This window comes from Pezoporus flaviventris, unplaced genomic scaffold (assembly GCF_033815535.1).
Source record: "Pezoporus flaviventris isolate CSIRO_AGI_PZ_B2104156 unplaced genomic scaffold, CSIRO_AGI_Pfla_v1 ptg000021l, whole genome shotgun sequence".
Taxonomy (NCBI): Eukaryota; Metazoa; Chordata; class Aves; order Psittaciformes; family Psittacidae; genus Pezoporus; species Pezoporus flaviventris.
The window spans coordinates 11014106-11038173 of NW_026892569.1; the positions used below are offsets into that span (position 1 = coordinate 11014106).

The window sequence follows — 24068 nt, forward strand, 5'->3', positions numbered from 1 at the left end:
TGTGCCTCCAGAATGCCAGCATACTGAAACCACTGCTCCCGCTGCCACTGCCAGGAGAAGTCAGAGATTTATTTTGCCTTTGGCAAACCAAGCAGTTCTTTGCTTGCAAAATGTTCTTTATAATACAAGCTCTGTGAACCTGGGTAGAAAGACCTGTGCTCACGAGTAGTACCACAAGTGATGCTCTGCACAACTCAAGCTGAGCAACCACCAAAGACCTGGGAAGAGGTGAACAGTTCCACCCGCCCCTGGTTTCAGAGTGACTCTGTGACTGATGGTTCCCATCACCTGAAATGGACTGCACATACAGAATGTGCTTTAGGTAGAAAACAGGATCACAAAATACACATGGGGGAAAAGCAGCAGCACTCAGGACTTCACCGAGTGCAAATCAGCACGACGAGAGAGGCCTCACTTCATTCTGCACAGCAGCGTTCCTACAGCAGCACACAAGCCCCTGCCACGTCTGACTGTGCACCCAGTCTGGAGAGCTCTGTCCCGAGGGTGCCACCTCTCCAACAGCCAGGAAGTGTCCATGGAAGACATAAAGCTGTGGTACAAAGGGAAATCCTTTCACACTAAACGGCGAGCCAATGTTTATCCGGGCTATTAAGTGACATCCAGCAGACTTATGGGTGTCAGAGCTCTGCCCATGAAAATAGTCTTTCATATTGCTGATAAAAGACTCATTGCACCACATCCACCAACTGCTGCTGCAGGAGCTTTATAAAAGCTGGGAATACTACCCAACACAAAGCTACCCCTTGAAGGGGGAAGCCACAAGGAATATTCCTACCGAAGAAGATTGAGGATTAACATTCAATGCGAAAGAACAAACTAGTGTTTTAATTCTTTTCTGCCTGTTTTCCACAAAGGTTGCACTTTGTGCATTAATCTTCCTAGGGAAGTTTTTACGACCAATTGCCTACCCACTATGAGAAGTTTCTCCATCCATTACTCGCAGGGAAACAGGCCCTCCTGTGTAGGAAAATATTTGTTACATCTTATCAGCGTGACACACAATCTAACAACAATTACAGCAAGCCCATATTTTGTGCTATTTCGGTTTCAATGTGAAAAATAGTTCTAATATTAAACCTGGGCTGGCTGGGGGGGTGTTGGTAACCAGTTGAATATTATAAGCTGAGATTTCCTTTTGATGCGGAGCGGTGCCAGGCTCAGATCCTGCTCTGAGGCAGTGGACACCAATAAATCCAGTGTACGTGCCTGCTATGCGGATGCCATGGTGTGAAAGTTGATTCCCCACCTTTATACATACTGAGGTTAGAAACTGCTGCATCGTTAGTGTTCATGTGGCTAAAAGTATCTAAAACAATTAACCTTTATGATAAAAATGGGAGATAGATGGTAAAGTGGCCCAGCTCGGGACCAGTGCTGCTGAGAAAACTCAGCACTACCTATGTCCTAAAACTTCCCATCTTAAAAGTTGTTCCAGATGCCTTCAATGGAAAAACTTTGTCATCCCCTTCCTGCATTTGCTGTTCATTGTTTGGGAAACCCTTCCCCTGTGCCAGACACCTGTGCGCACACCAGACACATAGGTGCTGGGTATAATGCACCTTTGGACTCTCAGCTCATCACCTCTATTTCCTCTGCTGATGAACAGCTTTGGAGCCTCTGCATCCCTGTACATATTGCAATCATGCACATCCAGCACCACCGTCCTGGGGGCGGGCAGGGTCGCAGCACAGATTTACTCAGTGGGAAGGCTTGGATAAAGCAAGCAGGCCAGGGAAGAGCAGGCTTTTTTTGCCTTTAAACAATAACATTTCAGAGCCAATTCATTTTTATTACAAGCAGTGTTTTCAACAACCCCCACGTGAGGTTTTTGGGGGGTGTCAATTGAAGATTGCCACAGAGGAGAAGCCCCAGCGCTGCTCCCTTGCCGTTGTCACTGGTGATGCCGAGCTCCCAGCCCCAGGCTCTGCCACTGCCCCTCCAACAGCCAGAGGAGCAGGTGAAGGTTTTCTGGTGCAAACCCATAGACTCATCATGGAATGCAAGTCATTCCTACACCGCAAATTCAACTACACTGAGTGGCTTCCTCATTTCATTAAGGTGTTTGCAGACAGGACCAAATTGTTCCTAATCATCTTAGTGGTTGATTAGCCAGCTCATAACCTCATTTCTTTAATGGGGTTAAGGGACAATTTGATCCCATCTGCAAGAGCAATCAAACCACTGCAACATATCTGTGCTCTGCCATAACCATAAGTGGGATGCAAACATGACCTCATCTCACGTTTAAACGCATCTTGCCCACGGTGACAACCTCTCTGGTTAGACTTCAGGCAGTGTCTAGTTCTCTGGTGCAATATTTCGGAGTTAGACGTCGGCTACATGCCAAGAAAGCACTTTGAAACCTGCTTTGGTTTGTTATTCACCGGATTTACATTATGAACAGAGCCCTCGCTCCACAGTCATTGCCAGCCTGCACTCGTTGCAGTGAGGTTACTGGGGATACTCCTTTAGTGAGGATGGACTTACTGCAGTACCTCTGCTAAACCCAAGCTTCAGATGCTCTCGTGCTAAGGTTGACAGCTCTAGTGGAAACCCAGGGATGTTGGGATGAACCCAACATCAACCAAGCATGAAGCTTTCCCAAAGCATCTCAGTATCAGGAGGAGCCCAAGTCCCAGCGAAGCTCAGGCTTTGGTTGGTCAGTTTTCAGAACCACCTCAGTCAGAAGTCCCTGTTCTTACAGCTCCAGGCCATGGAGACACCAGCTGCAGACCATAGAACACACTACCAGGCAAAAGCACCGTTTCCTCATTACAGCCCCAGTAAAACATCATCTTTGCAGAGGGTGTGTGAAAAGTTCATCCTTTCAGCATGCTCCAGTGCTCCTGGAAGGACAGACTGAGCCGACTGCCCAGGACCCATTTCCCCTTGCTAAGGAGCCCTGCATGGAGCCCAGAGCAATACTTCCCTGCAGGAGCGGTGCTTATCCATTGTGGGTTCTTTTCTGTATGGATGAGGGAAGCGTTCCTCAAGGATTGTTTTCACCACCTCTTACTACCACCATTTATCCCAGCCATGTGGTTCATACCGCTGCCAGCTGCTGCCAGCAGAAGTTATCTTCTTTCATGGAGAAGGCACAAAGTAATCACTGCTCAAGTTCTGGAAACCACATAGAACAAACTGCTTCTATTGGAGCTGCTGCCTGATCCTCCCCACTTTCCCTCCAATCCCCTGGGATTTGAGGCAATGGACCGCAGAGAGCGGCACCCCCAGCTCTCACAGACAGCCCTGCTTGATCCGGATCTGACCATAATCCCTGCTCTTATTGGGATAAAACCAAAACCAGCTGCAGATTTGCAAATCAGTTGTAGGTACAAGAGAGCGAAAGCACAGAATGAGAGAACCGGCTGCCAAGCCCGAATGCCAGAAAATTCAAGCCCAAGGGCTTCATCCCAGGGAGGGAATGAGAACCGCAGAGCAGAGCCAGGCAGGCTGGGGAGCTGCTGAAAACCACACGGGAGAGACCCATGTCTGAGGATGCTGCTGCTCATCCCTTCAATTAAACTGGACGTGTTCCTGAAGCACCACAAACACAGCCCGCTCCCTGCCTCCTGCAGAGGTACGTGCCCACTACCCTCCCCAGCCCATCAGCACCCCCGTGCCGGTGTCTCCTTCCTGCCAAGGGTGGAATATATCCCCCAACTTCCGATCTAACCCCCCACCCACATGACTGCTTGGGCTGATGGGTGCAAGGGGAACCCTCAGGCACCTCCTGGCATGGCCCTGGGCTCAGTGATGCAGTGCTGAGAAGGGTCAGGGGAGACCTTACAACAGTCTTCAATACCTGAAGAAGCTACAAGAAATCTGGAGAGGGGCTTTGGAAAAGGGCCTGTAGGGACAGGCCAAGGGGAATGGCTTTAACCTGCCAGAGGGGAGACTGAGATGAGCTCTTAGGCAGAAGCTCTTCCCTGTGAGGGTGCTGAGGCGCTGGCACAGGGTGCCCAGAGAAGCTGTGGCTGCCCCATCCCTGGCAGTGCTCAAGGCCAGGTTGGACACAGGGGCTTGGAGCAAGCTGCTCTAGTGGAAGGGGTCCCTGCCTGTGGCAGGAGTTGGAGCTGGAGGAGCTGTAAGGTCCCTTCCAATACAGACCGCTCTCTCAGTCTATGCAATGGGGCAGTTTCTGCATTGCTGAGTATGAGGCTGAGGATCAAGTCTGGCTGGATCCCTGGTTTCTCTGGATGGAGTCCCAGTTACCCAGAGCAGGACACAAGTACGTCCCTGCTGCAGGGAAGCTCGCAGGACTTGTGACCACCTATTTCTTTCCCCAGGCTATGGGGATCTAAAGGAGATCTCTGTCCAGTGCAAACCCATTGCACACCACAGGGCCATGCTGGTTTACACAGAGGACTCCCTGCATACGGGGTGACCCTGCTCAGTCCCCCCCATCAGGACCAGCTCCGCCGTGCAGGAGGACGATGCCTTTCAAAGCTGCTCCTTTCCCAGGGTGGGCGAAGGATCCCTGCAGGCCAGGGAGCACGCCAGGAGCTGCAATCCCAACCCCAGCTCCTCCTGAGCCGGCATCACCTCCAGCTTCACTTTTTGATTAATGTTCTTCCAAACTTTCCCCGGCTCCCTGCGCTCCCACTTCCCGTCACCCTCCTCATTACGGATGTATCTTTGCATCGGGGAAAGCGGGGAGGAAAAATTGTTCTTTCAGGGTGACAGCTGAGCGAGGGCTCTATTATTAAAGGTACCAATCATAGGTGCCGAGCTATCATCGCACGATGAATGCACTTGTCAGGAGCCTGCGGTGCGGGGAGGGGGGGAGCAGTGCCGGGTGCCGGCCGCGCTCGCTCCGGCAGCGTTGGCCACCACCGCTCGGCTGAACTTGGACCTTCAACGGCGACAATTCCTCTGGCCTCGACAGCACGATTAATTCGGCGCGGCCCGGGTCCGGCTGGGCTGCTGCTGATAAGATGTCCCTTTTGATTTGCTTTGTCTTTGATTGCCTTCCCTGTCACCCGCCGTGCCTGCCCGCCCGGAGACCTCCGCATCGCCTGACTGACGGATCTATTTATCTATAGGCTGCTCCTCAGCTTCTCCTCCCCTTCCTCCCCCCCCCTCCCCGAAAAGCACCACCTTGTACCACTGAAGTCCCCGTCTAATAGAAGCCGTGAAGGCTCATCCACCATAAAACACATCTGCCATCCTCCTTCTCGCCAAGATAAAAGCCTGTCAGTGTTACTTTCCAATTCCAGGCAGCTTGATTAATGGTGAAAAGCCACCGCGAGATCGACTTCTGGTTTTTACAAGCGCTGTCAGCCGGGCCAGGGTTATGTGAAACACACGCTCCGAGGAGACAAAACCAGATGAGAAAAGGTTGGGTGGGGAGGGAGAGGGACGGGAAGGAGGGGGCGAGGGTAACCAAATCATATTAGGCTGCAGTCTAAATAAAACAGGAACCTGGAGCCATCAAGTACCTGTCAGGCGGGTGCAGAACTACGCTCATTGTACCAAGGCAAATTATGGCAATAATAAATCATTGTTGAAGGAAGATTGTTGATAATACAAGGGGGGGGGGGGTTTGGATGGTGGCATTCAATAGGGACCCTGGGACACCTGCCACTGGGCTGGAGCGAGAGCCCCAGCAGGTTATTAGCCTGTCACTCAGCTCTCCTCTGCTCGCTCCATGGGGACCGCAGGCGACGGAGCTGGGGTAGGAAATCTGGGAAGAGAGATATTAAAAGCCCCTCACTGAACAGCAGAAATATTCCTATGGGAAAAAGGGGGTTGGCGGTGTCAAAAGAATCACAGCACCCTTTGCAAGGCTCGGTTTTGACAAAGAGCATTTCACAGCGTGATTCAGCCCCTCCGTCCGAGAGGCCGCCATCTCTGGGTGAGATGTGACTGTCCGATGGAGCCGAGTAACACTGGGAAAGCCTGGAAAAACAGCCGCAGAAAGTAGGGAGTATTCCTGAACCACTGGGACTGGGCTTGAACTCTCAGGAATGGGGTTTCATCAGGCTCAATCCTGTGACAAGTGACTCCAGGACGTGTGGGGCTGTGGGAGCCATGATGCTGGATCCCAACTGATCCAAGGTGTAAGACCTTGACTGCTTACAGGAGCATCATCCACGTCCAACAAGAATGAAGACCACCCTCAGCAAGATTTGCCCACTGTGGTGGGCATCACCACTGGCCTGGCCGTGATACTTCAATCAACCTCAGTTGCCTATTGGGAGAACACCCACATGGACCTGTTTGAGCATCATCTGAATCCTTTGCCTTGTAGCTGCAGTGCAGTCTCCCAGGATAACAGCCACCAAATCCTGATCTTCCACCTCAGCTGGCTGAGCTCTGCAGGATGATGCTATTTAGACCAATAAAGGAGCATGTCCCAGCTCCATTCCTCACTATTGCACTGGCTGCTGGGGGTTGTGCAAGCAGAGACTTTATCACCCAACCTCTGGTAATGACTCCAGAAGGGACCAGCACACTCCAATGGTGAGGGAGGTGGCTGAGCCATGGAGCAGAGCCTGCCTCTCTGCTGCTGCTGAGCAGGAGCCCAAGCAGAAGGGGTCTACAATGGAACAACACAGCGAATCTGCAGCTTGCTGTCCCCTGAGCTGGAGCATCTCCCTTCAGAGACACAGCACTAGGGGGATAAGGAGACGGCAGAAGGGACTGAAGGAAAGGGGCTGATGAGCAAGGGGCAGGCGTTGCAAAGGAGGATGGCGACAGCAAGGCACAAGGAAGAAGAGAACAGGTAATTCTCCAGAAGAGAGAGAAAGAAGAGAAACTTTAGAGACTGGGGAAGAGAAAAGATGGAACTGCGCCAACAAAAGGCAAAAGAAATCACAACCAGAGAGCAGGAACAAACCCTCTGTATAGTGAATGGAATCCCAGAGAAAGCAAGAAGAGGAGCAGAGGAGAGACAGGCTGTTTGAGGGAAGGCTGTGCATTACAAGAGAACAGAGAAGGGAAGGAGACAGGGGAAGATTACAAGGGCAAAGTGGAGAAGGCAAAAGAAAGAAAGGACCCCTGAGAGGATGCAGGGGGCTCGTGGCAATGCTCTTCCCAGGAAGCTGGTGCCAATAAAGGGAAAGAATTAAAGCAGAGCACTGAGCATTTGGAGCAATCCACCAAACCCCAGGCTGGGTTTTTACTCCAAGTTATGAATTAAATCATGTTTTCAGCTTGCATTAGGGACCCCTCTGCAGCCATGTGCTCTCCAAGTCAGTGTGCACAGGGGACCTCAAATCCTGCACCTCCTTTTGTCGCGTTGTTTGCTCTAAGTGCGTTGTTCCCCTCAATTATCTTACGAGCCAAGAGCTGCCACAGTTCCCCCCCACCAAAGCCTCTCTCCAACCCCTCATCCACATGTCTTTGTCATCATACCCATGGCATTCAGCCGACGGACCGCCAGGTAGCAGGGATACAGTGGAGAACCCCGGGCACAATGTCCCCATTGTCACAGCTCCCCTTGATCCTCCCAATGTGCACATCAGTGATGAAGGAGCCCCACAAGAGCCACAGCGGGGCCCCTGCGCAATGTGAGTGATCACAAACGAGAGGCGACAGAGGAGATGGTGGTGAGCAGCAGCAGCAGGGCAGCACAGCCTGCACTCATCCTGCGGAGGAGCCATCGCAGGCTCAGGGAGCACAGGACACGTTTCCTATCTGGGTGAAGTCAGTGACTCCCACACTGAATGGATGAGCTGATGGGATGAGCTGGAGTGGACACATCCAATGACACAGAGATCACAGGAGGTCTCAGCTTGGGGCTGCAGCTCTTCCCCATGCCCAGGTCGGGAGCTCTACCTCGGCATCATCTGCAGCTCCAGCAACCCCTGCCCATGTCCCATGGGCACCCACTTTGAACGTGGCTGATGTCCATCCACGTCGTGCTGTATTCACACAGCAATTTGCATGTTCGTGCAGTGAGGAGGGAAAAAGGAGCTGCAAGTCTGTGCTTGCTGCTATAGCATCTTTCCCCCTTCTACAGCGAGCACAACACCGTTGTGCCAGCCTCACTGTGACCACAAACCCACTGTCTTGAGAGGCAGACAGAGATGGATGGCAAGAGCTGCCCGATCAATGGACCTTTTGTCCAACCCTTTATCACAAACAATGGGAGCCGCAACAATCCAAAACTGATTTGGGTTAATAGTGGGGACCAGCAAGGCAACTGCTGCCACAGGGGCCAAAGGCAATCCTCCAGCACCAGAGGAAATGTCTTTCTGGGTCCCAAGTGGTGATGGGCAGGACCCCAAGCCTTGTTCAGCCTCTCCCTTCCCTTATTATCCCAAATGCTCTCCGGGTCTGAGAGCTGCACGTGGTTTTCCAGACCACTGACCGCAGGAGCGATGTGCTCAAGCTCAGTATTAATGTAAAGAACTATAGCAGCAGCTTTATTGAATGGCTCTGACCTCTCTGGACATCTATATTGTACTGCTTGGATACAGGTGATAGGCACCTAAGATCAGAGGCACCGATAACTCCATATTCCTAAAAGGCCCTGTCCTTCTGGATACATTTTTCCAGAGGATGAATTTGCTTTGTCCAATACAGAAGGCAGCATCTCGTGGGGAGTACCCACACACATCATCACTTGCCTGCAGAACCCTCAACCCACAGCAGGGTACCCCATCCCACCCCGCTGCAACAGGGGGTAAGCAGTCTTCCAATGGGAATTACAGACCCATGGAACACAAACATGGGAGAAAATTACCCCCTTACAATGGAATTGCTCAGCCTTTCAGGCAGAAATAAAGCAAAGCAGCTTTACATCAAGTCAAGGCTTTCGCTGCCGTTGTAAGTTGAAAGCACGTTGTATGAAGCCCATCTCACACCCTTTAAAGGTCATGTTGGGCAATCTCCTGTGCCCCATCTGATGTGGGAGCCAAGGGCAGGAGCCTCTCATGCCTTCCAGCAGGCATCTGTGTGGGCACAGAGCTCTGATACACAGCTAAGAGCGGCCACTGCTGCCCACCCCCCGGCACTCATCCTGCTCCTGAAGTCCTTTGTGTCTTCCTACCACTTACAGAGGTGTTTGGCAAGAACCACACCAGGTTCCAGCCAGGGGATGTACAAGAGGAAGGCAGAGCCGGTCCCGTCAGAACCTGCCCTGCAGCTCTGCTGGGTGCTGAGCAAAGCAGCATCACTCCAGGTGGCACCGGCACCCACCGGGAGGGATGCAGGCTGGGCAGTGCCAGCTCGGAGCACCCGCATGGGTCCAGCCTCACGGGTTGGCAGGCAGGGAAAGGGGATGGCTTTGAGAGGTCTTTAACCTCTAATGTGCTTGCACTTGGCTCCTCCGGGCTCACAGCACCCTGAAGGCAGGGCTCTGGGCTGCAGGCTCTGCCTCTGTGCATGCTTCAGGGCTGTGCTTAGCACAGGAGAGGCTGAGCTGGTTAGGTCTCCTCAATGCACGTGTGGGACAGGATGCACAGGAAACCCGCAGTACAGGGGTGGGATGGGACAGACACTGTCAGACTGTAGGGCCTTGGGAGCCAAACCCCTCTCTCATGTTGCAACTACATCCCATAGCCATGAAAACAGGCACTCTCCTGCAAGCCAAGCCACAGTGAGAAGCCACTTCATAAAACTGGAAACCCATGTTCAACCAGAGCTTTTCTCACACATGAGATACCCCCATCGCCAGTCCAGCTTAAAGGAGCGTGCAAACTCCCACTTAGCCACTACAGAAAGGTGGACACAAGTGTTTAAAGCTAAAAATGACAGCAGAGCACCTGAATTGTGTTAGAACCCCCGGCTTGTGTGACTGTGCTCCACCATTGAACCAGATGGACCCTATCCCCGCCACTGGCTTGCTTCTGCTGGCCACTGCTGCTTAAGGAAGGGGAGGCACTGAGGTTAAAAGGCAGCTCTTTTCTAGTGCCCTAAGGAAGTTAACACCCCCCCAACCTCTCCTCCTTTCAAGGGTTACTCAAAGCAAGAGGGACCAGGTTTAAAATACCCTTTTCTTATAACTTTAAGGCCACCAGCTCAAGATCCGTCCTCAAACATCCAAGATAAAGAGCTTAGAAAAGGAATTAACGTAACAAACACGGTCCCCTCTCTGACAAGCTCCCACATCTGCAGAACACAAAGAGAACGACAGTGGAAAGGGAACACCGGGTAAGGCCAGGGCCGAGGTCAAACACGGCATCAGTGTCTGCAGCACACAGGTACGCTGGGCTTTCTCTCTCTGGTGGGACCCAGCAGGCACCTGCCCTTTGCAGTTGTGACCCCCATCCCCAGCAGCACAGTGCACTCACCATTTGCTGTCAGCAGTCATTAAAGGACGTCTTCTAAAGAGCAGTCGTGGATGCATTCATCAAGTGAGAACACAACCATGGCCTGGCTCCATTAAGGACCCAACTGCTCTGCCTCCTACCTTTCTGCTTCCCACAGCCCCTTTACAGCTTCCCATCCATCACTCTCTGCAGCTGAGCTCTGCAATCCCCAATCATTGTGTAAGTGATGCCATTTGTGCTCACACTGAGCCCTTGCTCTGGGTGCATTGGGCAGCTCTGCAGCCCTTGGGATCCAGCAGCAGTTCCAGCTCCTTGTTCTTGCACTGCCAAAAGATGAAGCTATTTAAAGAAACACAGAATTCACCCCTCCATGGTGAAGTTAATCCTGCAAAGGGCTGAGCTCAGTCTCCTGTGTCTGGAGCTGCTGCTTGCTTTTATAAGGCTCCACACCACAGGTACACAGAAGAGACACATCAGAGCTGTAAGAACATCAAATGGCTGAAGACACGCTGAGGATGAAAGTGGGTAAGACCCAGCTCAGATTTCAGGTAGCTGATATTCCCCAGCAGTGCCCACACCATTTTGAAACCACCTGCTTTAGCCTTAACATATAAGGGGGATCTGGCGTTTTATATGTGCTGTGCATCCTGATTTTCCCCACACAAACCCCTCTGAAACAGCTTTTGGAAAACGCATATCCCAACTGTTCTGCTGTTTGATTTGTTCCCCCTGGTTTAAGCTCTCAGGAATTCACATGGCTGGAAAATTGGCCCAATCTCCTTGTTCTCCAACCAGAAATATCCCGGAGCAGCCGTCCCATCCCTGACCCTGACAGCGCGCTCCGGGATGACAAAGCGCATCGTGCCTGTGCTCGCTCAGCCTCTGGCCCCTCGGATACAAGCTCCAAAGGAGGTGCCAAGTGTTGGGTGTTTCCTTCCTGCCTAGCGCTGCCAGCTCGGCTGGCACCACATCAGCAATGGCCAGAGCATTGCAAGGACCTGGCCCGCAGCAGTTTCCATTTTAGCAGCTCCCCAGGATCCACCAGCAGCTGCAGTCTCAGTGACTCCTTAGGGCCCCAGCTCAGAATATTGATTTTGATTTTAAATGCCTCTTTTTGTGGGTGTCTTCTTTCCAATCCCATAGAGTGCCTCAGCCTAGGCTTGGATTGTGCAGCAGTACCCAGCAGACTCAGCGGCTGTAACAGCAGCTGCCCCCTGGCACCCTGCATCCCTGAAAAATACCAGAGAACAGAAACAGGATAAATTCTCTGAAATGAGAAGGTGATTTCCAGCATTTTGGAGGCTGGTTTGGGTCGGAAGGGACCTTAAAGCTCCTCCGGTTCCACCCCCTGCCGCCAACAGGGACACCTTCCACTAAAGCAGCTTGCTCCAAGCCCCGTCCAACAGTGCCAGGGATGGGGCAGCCACCGCCTAAACCATCCCCAAGCCTGGCCCCGCTCCTAGGACGTCCCCAACCCTTTCCTCAGTGCGAAGCCCCCCCTCCCAGCGCAGCAGCGAAGGGGAAGCGGGAGCCCACATTTGGAACAGATTTAACGCGCACGCCCCTGATCCAAACCGCCTTGACCTGCGCCTCGAATCGCAGCGTAACATTGCCACCAGGCGGGCAAAGGCTCCCTCGGTGCCCATCCTGCGCGGGGGCTGCTCCAGACCCAGACCCAGACCCCCCTCCGCAAGCGGGCATTGCACCGAGCGGGCTCCCGGCCGCGCTTCAAACCGCGACCTTCGCGGGCAGGGGGCTGGCGGTGGCCGCGCTCCGCGTCACAAAGCCGGGAGCGGGGCCCGGCAGGCAGCGGGAACGGCAGCGTGTCCCTGCCCGGTGAAGGCGCTCATCCTCACCGGGGATACCCCCTGCAGCCACCGCGGCCGTGCGAGGGATGCGGCCGCTCCTCGGGGAGCAGGTTCAGCGTTCCCGGGCAGGGAGGGCCGAGCGGGGACCTGTCAGTTGTGCCACGGCAACTCCGTAAGCAAAGAGCTTCCAACACCTGCACGGAGCTCCCCAAGGCTGTGATAAACTCGGAGGCCAGCTAAAGCTCGTAATTCCTTGCTGCAAGAGAGAGTCAGGAAAAGCAGTTATGAGGCCACTCGGCTGCTCCTTTAGCGCAAGCTGGCTGAGAAATCTCTGCCACAAATCACAGCCTGCTCAGAGCGCAGGCTGGGCTGCACAGGGCTTGGAGCAACCTGGTCTAGTGGAAGGTGTCCCTGCCAGGGAACTGGATGAGCTTCGAGGTGCCGTCCAACACAAACCAGCTCGGGGTTCTGTGTTTTTTTAAGGCTTCCTGACAGCGACAGGGACAAAAACCACAGCCTCAGCACTCCGGTGCTCTGGGAGAAGCTTTCACATGGATCTGCAGTGCAGAAGAAAAGGCTGTAACAAAGAATTCCGCACTTAAAATACTACCGCAAGCAGGAGGATCTCAGACGGGGCAGTGTTTTCACCTGGCTGTCCTGTGGGTAACTCGTCCCACCCCCAGTGACTTCAACTGCTTCTCATTTGTGTGATGACATAAATACTGCCACAGCAATCACAGTTATTAAACTTCTCGGGGAGGAATAAAAAAAGCAAGGAAGGAATTGAGCTGTTGTTTAAAACCTCATACACGACCAAAATTGTGGCTGGACTTCTTGTATCCGGTATTTCTATTCAGGAGGAACACGTTTTTCCTTATTCCAAGTTCAAAACCTCACACACTATTAGGATTATCATCAGCTTTGAGTTTTGCTGTTTCAGTTAAGGTCCTGTTACTATCCTGCTACGAAAAGATTGGCACCGTATTCCATACAGAAATACAATTTATGTTAAACTGATCCTTCATTACTTCACTCTCCCACTATTTGCTCGTGCAGAGCCCTCTGAACTGCACCTCTATGGAAGAGGAAAGCACAGAGGAATGGGTCAGGTTCTGTTACTTTGGCAACCTCCCGCTGAGAGACCTTGGAGTCTTTATTTCACATTGAGACTCTGACCCGCTGCTTTGAGAGGGACCACTTTCACAGGGCAAGGTTACTGTACAAGTGTTCGAGGTGTAAGGTATTGAAAGCACCACAAGCCACAGGTTAGCTCCAAAGAGGTACTTTATTTCATTATAAAGCAGATTGTTTCGGCATCATTTCTTTCTGTGAACATCCACTTCAGGAGGAGCAGGTCCTGCTTTGAGGACAGAGCTGCTCGAGGACAGACAAAGACTTCACCACAAGACAGGAACACTGATGCATAGAACAAGTGCTGCTTAGACCCTGACGGGCTGATGGTCTAAACTGCACCCGGGCCAGACAGATGATGTGACCAAGCACACAAGCCCAGCTCCAGCCCAGCCAGAGCTGTGGCCCAAAAGCAGAACCCCCACCCCTTGCTCCTGCCCGTGCCTTTGAAAGTCAGTTTTTAACTGTTCCTTATTCCATGTCAAAATTGTGCTATGGGTTACTCCTACCTAATGAAAGGCAGAAACGTTACTGAATGTAGTGTGAAGTAACAATGAATGGGTGGTAGTGAGCATTTCACAGCTACTGTATCCCCATACTTTTGTTCCTATCCAATTGTGATCCTCATGCATTTGGTATTTGAGCTCAGTGCATCAACAAGGGCTTCTGGATGTTGTCTCTGCTCCTTGGGTACGTAACAGAGTCCCATCACTCCAAGCACAAATGGTAACTCATATAGTGCCAGCCCCACATGCCAAAGGGCATAGCAGGCATGAGGATGCAGCGCCGAGAAACATTCCAGCATCACAGCTCCTCATTCTGGTTTCCATGTTGTCCAATACTGACTACTTACAAGACTCATAGACAATATTTGCATTTGGTCCCAGGCACCTGATTAGTACTGACAATTGAAATCAAAATGGAAAATTAAGTATTATTCTGGTCCATGCAAGCCTTTTACTGTAACTTCTTCAATGTCAAAAGTGTGATCTTCAGAAAAGGAGTCCCAATACCTTCTGAAAGTAATTTGCTGTACATCATTCAATGAGATTACAGGGTGGAAAAGCCTTCTCTACAAGCGACCTACAAGTTACCTGACAAGGGTCTCGCAGCTATATCCACAGAAACAGACAAGTAACACATACATCCTTTTCACACTCCTTTGTGGTAACCAGACTCAAACTTCACTAGGTACGAGTAGTCAGGTAATAATCCTGATTGCTACAAGACCAGGATTTATTATCAGTGAGAGAAACCCAGCTTCAGCAAAGAGCACGAGCAGGTCTGTGCCTAAGCAGCCACACTTTCCCCTTCTGGCAACAGGAGTGCTACCAATGATGGCAGTGAAATGAATGAGAAGGTTTTACAAAGCTGCCAGCGTGAGCAAGGTTCAAAGCTGCAACTCTGAGGCACAGGCTCTGGCAGGATCTAGATTGACCTGAGTTTTCTGCTTGCAGAGGAGGGTGATGGGAAAGGACACGTGACAACAGTCTCCAGCCAATACCCCACATCTGAGAGGGTCTAGCATAGTTAGTACAAGACAAAACATTAGGAGTTAGAGCTATCATTTAGTAAAAAGAAACAACTGCCTCCCAAATCTGCCATACTGAAAATAAAACCCCAACGCAAACACAGAACTGAACATCTGAAACACTGTTCGTGCTTACAACCATAATTAAGGAACTTGAGCGTTAAGAGGGAGAGATTTTGTCTCACCACTGCTGCAATGGAGCTGCAAAACCAAGTTACATGGAAACAAAATCCCTTCTTCCAAACATCCACTTAACAAACATTTATTATTAAAACCTGGAAAGGCTTCAGGTATCCTAAATCTGAAAGGGGCTCAAAAAATCCCAAGAGTCACTGAACTAAACCCAATTGAGCAGCTGATGCTCCTGACATATCATTAAAAAAGAAGTTTCTTTAAAAAAATTCTTTTTTTTTGCACATTTTTTCCTCATGGATTTATAAAATGCCAACAGGATGCTAGAAAAGTTTAACATAAGGGAATGTGCTTTGGAAACATTATTAAAACCTATGTTCCTAGAGAATGACATTACCAAGTTTGTGGTACTCCTTTTCACCTGACTGGCTATGTTTGAGAAGGTTCCTCCCCCCCGAGCCTGGGTCCGTGAGGTTAGAAAAGCAGAGCTCCCATACTGCCAACTTCACTCTGTTCCTTTACAAAGATCTCAAAGTACTGATAAATGATAGTGACAGCCAGCAGAATTCCAGTTCCAGATCCAATTGCCCCCAGGAAGTCTGCCAACACAGACAGGGCACCGATACACAGACCACCAAATGCAGCAGCTGTAGGGATGTACCTGTGAGACACAAAACAGGGACAGAAGAGGTGCCATTAGTATTTGCTCAGGATGTTAACAACTATACTAGGGTTAGTGGTATTTGGGGTCTACAGGAAGTATCTACATCGGAGGCAGGGTTTAAGAAACAATCCCACTGAGAACAGAAGAACACAGATTATCTAACCAGGTGATTAAAAAACCCAAGAACTACACAAGTGGAGAAAAGTCAGTGGCAGAACACTCTCTTCTCCCATGATCTAAATTCATAGAATCACAGAATCCCAGGTCACAAGGGACCTAAAGGATCATCTCTTTAGGCAAAGCATGACCTAGACAGCACCCTGTCCAGCTGAATCTTGAGTGTCCAATGTCAGGGTAACCACCACTTCCCTGGGGAGATTATTCCAATGGCTGATCATTCTCAGTATGAAAGATTTTCCCCTTGTGTCCAGTCAATCTCCCCAGGAGTAAGCTGTACCCATTGCCCCTTGTCTTTTCCATGTGACTCCTTATAAAAAGGGAGTCTCCATCTTCCTTTTAGTCACCCTTTAAATACTGGAATATGGTGATAAGGTCTCCCCCGAGTCTTCTTTTCTCCAAGCTGAACAGTCCCAGCTCTCAAGCCTTTACTCATACAGCTGCCCAGTCCCTGGATTGTCTTTGTGGCCCTTCTCTTACCCAAGAACAAAGATAAGGATCACACAACAGTGCTAATGTATTAGGTAAAGTCTGTGTAAAAACAGTACTCAAGACAACACCACATTAAAAATTACAAACTAGATGATCTTAAGGTCCTTTCCAACCTTAGCCATTCTATGATTAGGAAATCCTTGCGCATCAGCCTGAAGTAGTACACTCCAACAACACTCTGCACAAGCAGCCTGTGAAGTGTGTAGCTTACCTGTTTAGTTCATGTACCATTGAAGTTTCCCTGTGGCCTCGCATTACCATTTGCTGTTCTTTCAGCTGTTTGGCAACCTGTATTGAATCAAGGAATGGAGCAAGTCAGTTTGGCATCATTTCCCAAGACCACAGAATTCAGCGCTCCAGGAAAACAGAAGCAGTAAATGGTGATGGCTTTGGGATTTTTATTTTTGGTATTTGGTTTGGGGGTTTTGGTTTGTTTTTTTTTTTATATTATGTTTAAAACATTCAATATTTTAACTTCAGACAGATTTGTAGTCACAGGCACTTTCCCACACTGTCAATGATGCAAAGCTTTTTGGATAAATCCAGTCCTGTTAGGAAAAGAAAGATCTGGAAATTGGTAAGTTCTCATATACCCCAAATTCCTGTTTTGCCACCTACCCTTCTCCTGGTCAGGGTTTACCATGTTAGCAAAACCATCCTATGAAGTGCCCACTCCATTTCAGTTTCCAATAGAAGCTACATGCCTTAGAAAGACTCTTTTCTTGGAACATCATTCTTAGATTGGATTTCTGCAGCTGTACAGGGTTACAGCAGAGCCCTGCACACGTTTTACTAACAACTGAGGGTTACAAACTCTAGCAGGAGAACTCCTGAAGGTGCTTGTCACAGAACCTACTGTACTGAGAGAACACCTTTCAGATGATCAAGCTTCCAGTTTTCCACTACATAGTGAACATTTAAGTAATGATCTATTGATTTTTGGTTTTGATCTTGTTTACATGAAGTGAAAATGATTTTACTCAGTATCAGGAAATTACATGAAAGTGTTAAAAGCTGCATGATGGTTTATGCTGAAATGAAGATCTGGCTATACATGGCTGTGAGTAGTGCCTCCTGCATGCCTGACAACAAGCAGCTATGCTCAAGTCCAAAACAAAAGTGTTCACACTGTTACAGTAACTGTGCAACTATTACATGTTTGTTAAAGAATGGATGAATCTATTCCACATGGCTGCCAAACTTGATTTCCTACCCAAAACCACACAATACAAACATACCATGATGACAACTATTTTCCATCTTTGTTTCCAGTTCCAATTTCAGAATGATACGGCTGTTGAATAGCAAGTATTGTGCAGCAAACTGGGATTTTGAGAAGCCAGGCCCAGGTACATCAGTGCACTGCCCTAGATTCCCTGTTACCAGCACTCTCAAGTTAAAAATAAGTCTCTTGTTAACCTTCCCCTAAAGAAGTTAAGAACTCCCTATGCCAGGCATGGGAATTCAAAGCTTTACCTGCACATTCTTAACTGGTAACTGCCTTGCACATGGTGCATCTGTCATTTGATGCTGAAAGAGTTTCTACCTTTCCTGCTACCTTGCCTGTCCTCACACTGAGCAGATGCTACATAGCAATGTTCAAAGACTGCCAATGAAAGCAATTCTTCTCAGTTTTGTTGTTGATTTTGAAAAATCAGTAAAGAAAACAAGGAAAAAACTACCCCCTTTACCTGTTTTCATCATGTAAGCTTACACAATTTATCATTTTAAACTTACATCTTTGGCAGAGGAGCCAGAGACTTCAATCCACGTCTTGGAGAAGAAAGCACAGGAGCCTAACATAAATACAATGTAGACAACTGCGTGTACAGGGTCTTCTAACACTGAAGAAAAGGACTCTGGAGGTGACAGGTAATAACAAAGACCACCAACTGGATAAGCACGAGCAGGACCTCCAGATGATGTGTCCTAAAAGAAGGAAGCAAACAGTCACCATCTTTCCTGCTATTTCTTAGCCTTAAAGCTAAGCCTGGGTTTGTATCACCTTCATGTCACTGTCATTACTACTACAGCAGCAGACAAAGATTCAACTTTACTGTCACAAGCAGTAAAAAAAGTAGAAATGGAACACAACAATGAACAGCAAAAATATCCAGGACAGCAAAGACCAGCCCAAGGTAAAAGGAGACCTGACAGCTACACAGATCACATCAGGTCTCAGATTTCAGAGTTTCAGCATACATGATCACCTGTAGAAATGTGCCTTAATATCTAGAGAGAGACCACATCTTTAACCATGCCTTTTAATAGCGCTCTTATAAAGCTGTATGCAAGAGTAGAAGGAATACTCACAGACCAAGTGCCCAGCAGGCTAACCAGTAAGTTGCCACTGAAGCGAGCAGAAAGCATCTGGGAGATGACGTACAAGTTGGACACCAGGGCAGACTGAAGAATAATGGGAATGTTGGAAGTATAGAACAGCTTGATGGGGTAGGTGTTGTACTGGCCACGGTAGCGAGCAGATTTGATGGGAAGATCAACTCTGAAGCCCTGAAAAGATTTCAAAACAAAGTCCCCTGTTAAGTCTGGGCATGAACCGATACCACAGGTCATAAATGAAGCAAAGACTGAATGTAGTATCCAGGAAAAGAAACACTAAAACTTCCTTTGCTCTTCAGCAGCTTGCTGCAACAAACAGCAAGGGACACACAGGTTTAAAGACCTCAAAGTCTGGGTTAGGCAATATTACATGTACATTCATCTATTTGTTGGTTTGGGTTTGTTCTCTTTCAGAGACCACAGCAGGTCTCAAGTCTTTTGTGTGGCTATAGTAAATGTGGAAATCATTAAGAGAAGCCCATGTTAAATGAACATCCACATGTTGCAGGTATAAAAATGAGTCTTCTGAAGGCACTAGAAAGTGAAACTATAATTTCTTGTACAAGGAAGCAGACTGCAGTTCTACTTCCACACAAACAGTTTCACAGTCCTTTTTATTCCAACTGACCTGGAAGTAAATTACAATAGCAAAGACGAAGATGGTAGCAATCAGGTTCATAAGGTTGGGGAGATTCTGACGGTAAAAGGCCTCTCGAAGGGCTCTGACTTTGTCTGTACGAGTAGCCAGAAGATGGAACAGAGCAATGATTGCTCCCTCAAATTCCATGCCTTGGAAAGAACAAGAAAAACCAAGTCAGGTGTGCTGTGACTATCTCCATTCATCAGCACTTTGTCCCATAAGGCAAACTTCTGACCTACAGGATTCGGAGTTAGGATTTCTCCAACTCTTATGCATCTCGAGTATGCTCTCAGACTTTTACTACCATTATCCCTTATAGCAGCTATGTTATTTCCAAGATTTTTTTAAAGTTGTCAGTAACAGCATTTGCCATTTAAGTTTACACATGGCCAAAAAAAAGACTTTTGTCTTTTGTACAAGATTTTCTATAAAGAAAACAGACTGTGCCATGTACCTCGTCCTGTGTTCACCGTGGTGGGGCTGAAGGCTTTCCACACTATAGTCTCACAGATATTGGTAGCAATGAAGAGAGAGATGCCAGAACCAAGACCATACCCTTTCTGTAGAAGCTCATCCAAGAGCAGAACTATCAACCCAGCCACAAAAAGCTACAGTAAAAGAAGAGAAACACAGCATTAGTCCCATCCCTTTTTAGTTTTTGTTAAAAGAATAACTTGTACTAAAATATAAGAGGAAACACGAACACTTTGATCTTTCTTCTCTGCATGCAGGACAGACAGCTCATAAGGCTGATATTTTTGACCCTTTCAGAGGGGGAGTAAGTAGAAAGGACTAGAAATTACCTGAATTGTGATAAGCAGGCAGATGCCAGCACCCATCTCAGATGGGTCTCCATACATCCCAGTCATTACATACACAATAGACTGTCCAATGGTAATGATCATTCCAAACACTGCAGAATAAAAAACAGAAAGTATGTATTTGTTCTGGAGATTTACATCAGTGGGTAATTATAGAGAATATGAATCACTTCTTTGTGGAGTAAAGCTGGGAAGGAATACCGAAGTCACAGGATATTTAAAATCAAGGGCTTGTTAAGTTTGTTGTCTGAAATCTGGCACTGAAAATACAGACACAAACACTTCAGCAACAAATACACTTAGAAGCAAGTGGGTTTGGTTACCAAAGATTGCTCTGGGTAAAGAAAACTCTGAAGCTGTTAAAATAGCACCATGGTTTTGGTAATTTATGATTCTTTTTTCCAGTGAACAGATCAGTGAGTAGTGTTTTTAGAAGTCATTTATAAAATGAACACAGTTACTCTAAGCCATCAGCCTTTAACATCAGCCATTACTCACATTTCTGTGCTCCGTTGAAGAGGGCTCTGTCCTTTGGGGTGTCACCAACTTCAATTATCTTAGCACCTGCCAAGAGCTGCATGATGAGCCCAGAAGTGACAATGGGTGAAATGCCCAGCTCCATCAACGTACCTGCCAGACACAGGAAGAACAGGGAAAGAAAATAATGTCACACTCTTAACTCACACCTGCATTAGGAAGCCTCTGAAATTTATACAAACCATCATGAATTTTATTCTGCAAGACAGACTCCAAGATGTGACCCAGAAAACCACAACACCCGTATAACATGGCTTGAAACACTAATCAGAAGGCTTGAAATACATATGAAAGATTGCAACAGCAGCAAAGCAAGGTAATTAGGAACTGTCGCTTCCCTACAAAATGCTCCTTGATTTCTGGACATATAACAGACTGTACACAGCCAACCATATCATTCTGTCCACAAAGCTGTGGCTTTCCCAATGCCACACTGCTTTATAATTTTACATAATAGATGATTTTTTCCTCTCTGCTGCAGTTTTTATCTTCATTAAAATAAGTGCAGCATAGGAATGAGTCCAGAAATGTTCTGATTCAAGCTGAAAAAGACAAAAAAACCTGAAAGACTGACCATACCTCTATTTGATGCCAAAATCACTCTCATCCAGTAGAATGGATCTGCTGAGTCTGATGACATAATACCAAACAAGGGAATCTGCATTTCCAACCAAGAGAGGAAAACAGGATTAAATTAGAGACTTCATAACATCCTTTAAACATTTCAGCTCTTCCTTAAGAACACAAGAAAGAAACGTACCTGGCAGCATACTAAGAAGATGAAGAGCGTGATAGCTGTCCAGAGCACCTTTTCCTTAAACTGAATCTAAAGGGGGAAAACCAACAAGCAAAGATGCTAAAGCTGTCACGATAACAAGATCTAGTCAATCAGGCAAACTTTCACTGCAGCTAAAGCACACTTGATTTTCTTGTGAAGGGACAAAGTACAGAACATCCTAAAGGAAATAACTCACTGTTCATCCCCTTTATACAAGTGATGAATACTGTTCATCCCTTTTATTCCAAGGCCTCCTATACAAGGCCAAAGAAAATGACAAAACTTTCCCGAAACTTTAATCCAGGTAAACAAGCTGATGTCAATGGAAGGTAATTCTGGTACTTCCACAGAAATGAGTCCTATATTTTCATAAGAAAGAGCTTCTGGTGAGAAGAAAGGTAATACAGAGAAGCTTCTCCTAACAGAATCTTAGATTAGAACTTATGAAGCAAGATGCTATTTTAAACTAATCTCATTTACACCCCAGTATGCCCTGCTTTCAGCATCTCACTGCTAAGGCACAACCATACCTGCACAACTGCATTTACCAGCAGATACGCTCTTGTACAACCATATCCCCAGTACAGGATAAACAAGACAAGCACTGCACTAAAAACAACTGTGCCTAAACCTGCCATTCTCCCAGGAAAAAAAACCCAAACAAAACCCTCAAATACAAACTAAAGTATAAACCTTTTATATTGTACAAATACAAAGCTATGAAGAAAAATTTATTCCCTTACCTTCCGTTCTGGCTTTTGGATTTCAGGCAAGATAACACAGAAGGGCTTGATTACTTCAAGAAATTTGACTGTATGGAAATAAGTTAAAAGACAAAGTGAACACACAGATATAACAAACAATGATCTCCTAGTGAACAAGACACACCCTCAGATCAGGGAAGTCTCCAGCTTAGAATTAGCATACGACAGAAGAGGGCATCTGCAAAGTCACAAGTTCTCCTGAGAGCCAAGAGATATGATTTTGAATAGTTAATGCAAAACTTCTCAAGGTAAATCTAAGACTGCACACATATTTTGGACTCATTTGAACTAAAAGAGTATGATGATGCAGAACAGAAACTACTGGTGACTTCTCACTTCCCTCCTCTACTTGCTGCCGTGAGACACCCCCCCCTGCAGTCCTGCACCCATCTCTGGGGCAACAACACAAGAGGGACATGGAGCTGTTGGAGCGAGTCCAGAGGAGGCCATGGAGATGCTGCGAGGGCTGGAGCAGCTCTGCTCTGGACCCAGGCTGAGAGAGTTGGGCTGAGTCAGGCTGGAGAAGAGAAGGCTCCTTAAGGGGAGACCTGAGAGCAGCTCCAGTGCCTAAAGGGGCTACAGGAAACCTGGAGAGGGGCTTTGGACAAGGGTCTGTAGGGACAGGACAAGGGGAATGGCTTTAAGCTGCCAGAGGGGAGACAGAGATGAGCTCTTAGGCAGAAGCTCTTCCCTGTGAGGGTGCTGAGGCGCTGGCACAGGGTGCCCAGAGAAGCTGTGCCTGCCCCATCCCTGGCAGTGCTCAAGGCCAGGTTGGACACAGGGGCTTGGAGCACCCTGCTCTAGTGGAAGGGGTCCCTGCCTGTGGCAGGAGTTGGAGCTGGAGGAGCTTTAAGGTTCCAACACAAACCAGTCTGGGATTCACTATGGACGGCAGCAGCTTCAGATGCAATTTCATAACATTTTAAAACCAGTCCATAAAAATTATTTACTTAATTTAAATTGATCAATGGCCTGTACAGTTACACTGGATTGTGGGTTTAAATTTAAATCAAACTACAATCTACAATCCTACATCTACAATACTATACTAAGATGCTTTTCAAGCAGCTCTTCCTCAAGGAGCAGCCTCTGAAGCCTTCCATTCACTCAGCTTACTCTAACCTGCACCCACTGTTCCTAGCTTGCTCTGGCAAGGCCACTGAACGCGTTATGACCAATCCCCAGCTGGACAGCGCACCTCTCCCTGCCTCGTACAGCATCAGCACAGCGAGCCCCGGACGGCCGGGCCCTAAGAGCCTGCCAGGCAGAGCAGGCCGGTCACCAGGCATCAGGGAGCAAGCTCCCTTCCCAGCACGATCTGCCATAGCCAGGAAACGGGTCTTGCCATGAAAGTGAATGAATTAAAAACCCAGGGGAAGCCTCGAACCCAGAGGAAGGGAGACCCGCGCAGGGCGCACCGACAACGTGGCCAGCTCCGAGGGCCCTGAGTGAGGGCCTGCGGCCTCCGCGCTGAGCGGCGGCCCCTCAGACAGACTCCCAGGGAGAGGGGCCCGTCCCACGGTACCTGTGAAAGCGCAGCCGGTGGCCGAGCCGCGGCCCCGCGGAGACCCCAGTCCCCTCCTACCCCCTCCCTTCCCCCGGCAGCCGCCCCCGGCCGAGGAGCCCGGTACTCACTGCCCATGGCGGCCGCCGGACGGGAGCAGCAGCGCGGGCAGCGGCCTCACAGGGACACGTCAGGCACCGGGCTCGGCCGCCCCCTTCCGCTTCCTGCCACGCGCCGCGACCGCCGCACGCCGCCACTGCGCAAGCGCTGTGCCCCAGCGACAGCCACCCTCCGCCGCAGAGACGGCAAAGCGCCTACAACTCCCATCATGCACTGCTGCCAGAGCGAGCCACACCCCCCAAAGCGGTCCCCTGATCCTTATTGGCTCCCCGCGGGACAGGGCAACCAATCAGATGACAGCAGTGGCGCGCAGCTTGCTGGGAGTTGTAGTCTTGCCTGTCTCGGCTCACACCTTAGCGAGGTTCAGGTATGGGGTTGTGGGCTATTG

The 24068-nt window shown here is 48.8% G+C and overlaps 1 protein-coding gene across 1 annotated transcript; it reads right to left on the reverse strand.

Moving 5' to 3' along the window:
• Positions 1 to 14728: 14728 nt before the first annotated feature.
• Positions 14729 to 23811, reverse strand: SEC61A1 (SEC61 translocon subunit alpha 1). Its single transcript, XM_061456049.1, has 12 exons — positions 23692 to 23811; positions 22036 to 22103; positions 21275 to 21340; positions 21094 to 21172; positions 20476 to 20607; positions 19960 to 20069; positions 19611 to 19764; positions 19145 to 19305; positions 18490 to 18687; positions 17914 to 18105; positions 16388 to 16464; positions 14729 to 15504 (listed from the first exon to the last, which is right to left on the reverse strand). The coding sequence occupies exons 1-12, from the start codon at positions 23696 to 23698 to the stop codon at positions 15318 to 15320; spliced, it is 1431 nt and encodes a 476-aa protein (XP_061312033.1). The 5' UTR covers positions 23699 to 23811; the 3' UTR covers positions 14729 to 15317.
• Between the last annotated feature and the right edge of the window lie 257 nt (positions 23812 to 24068).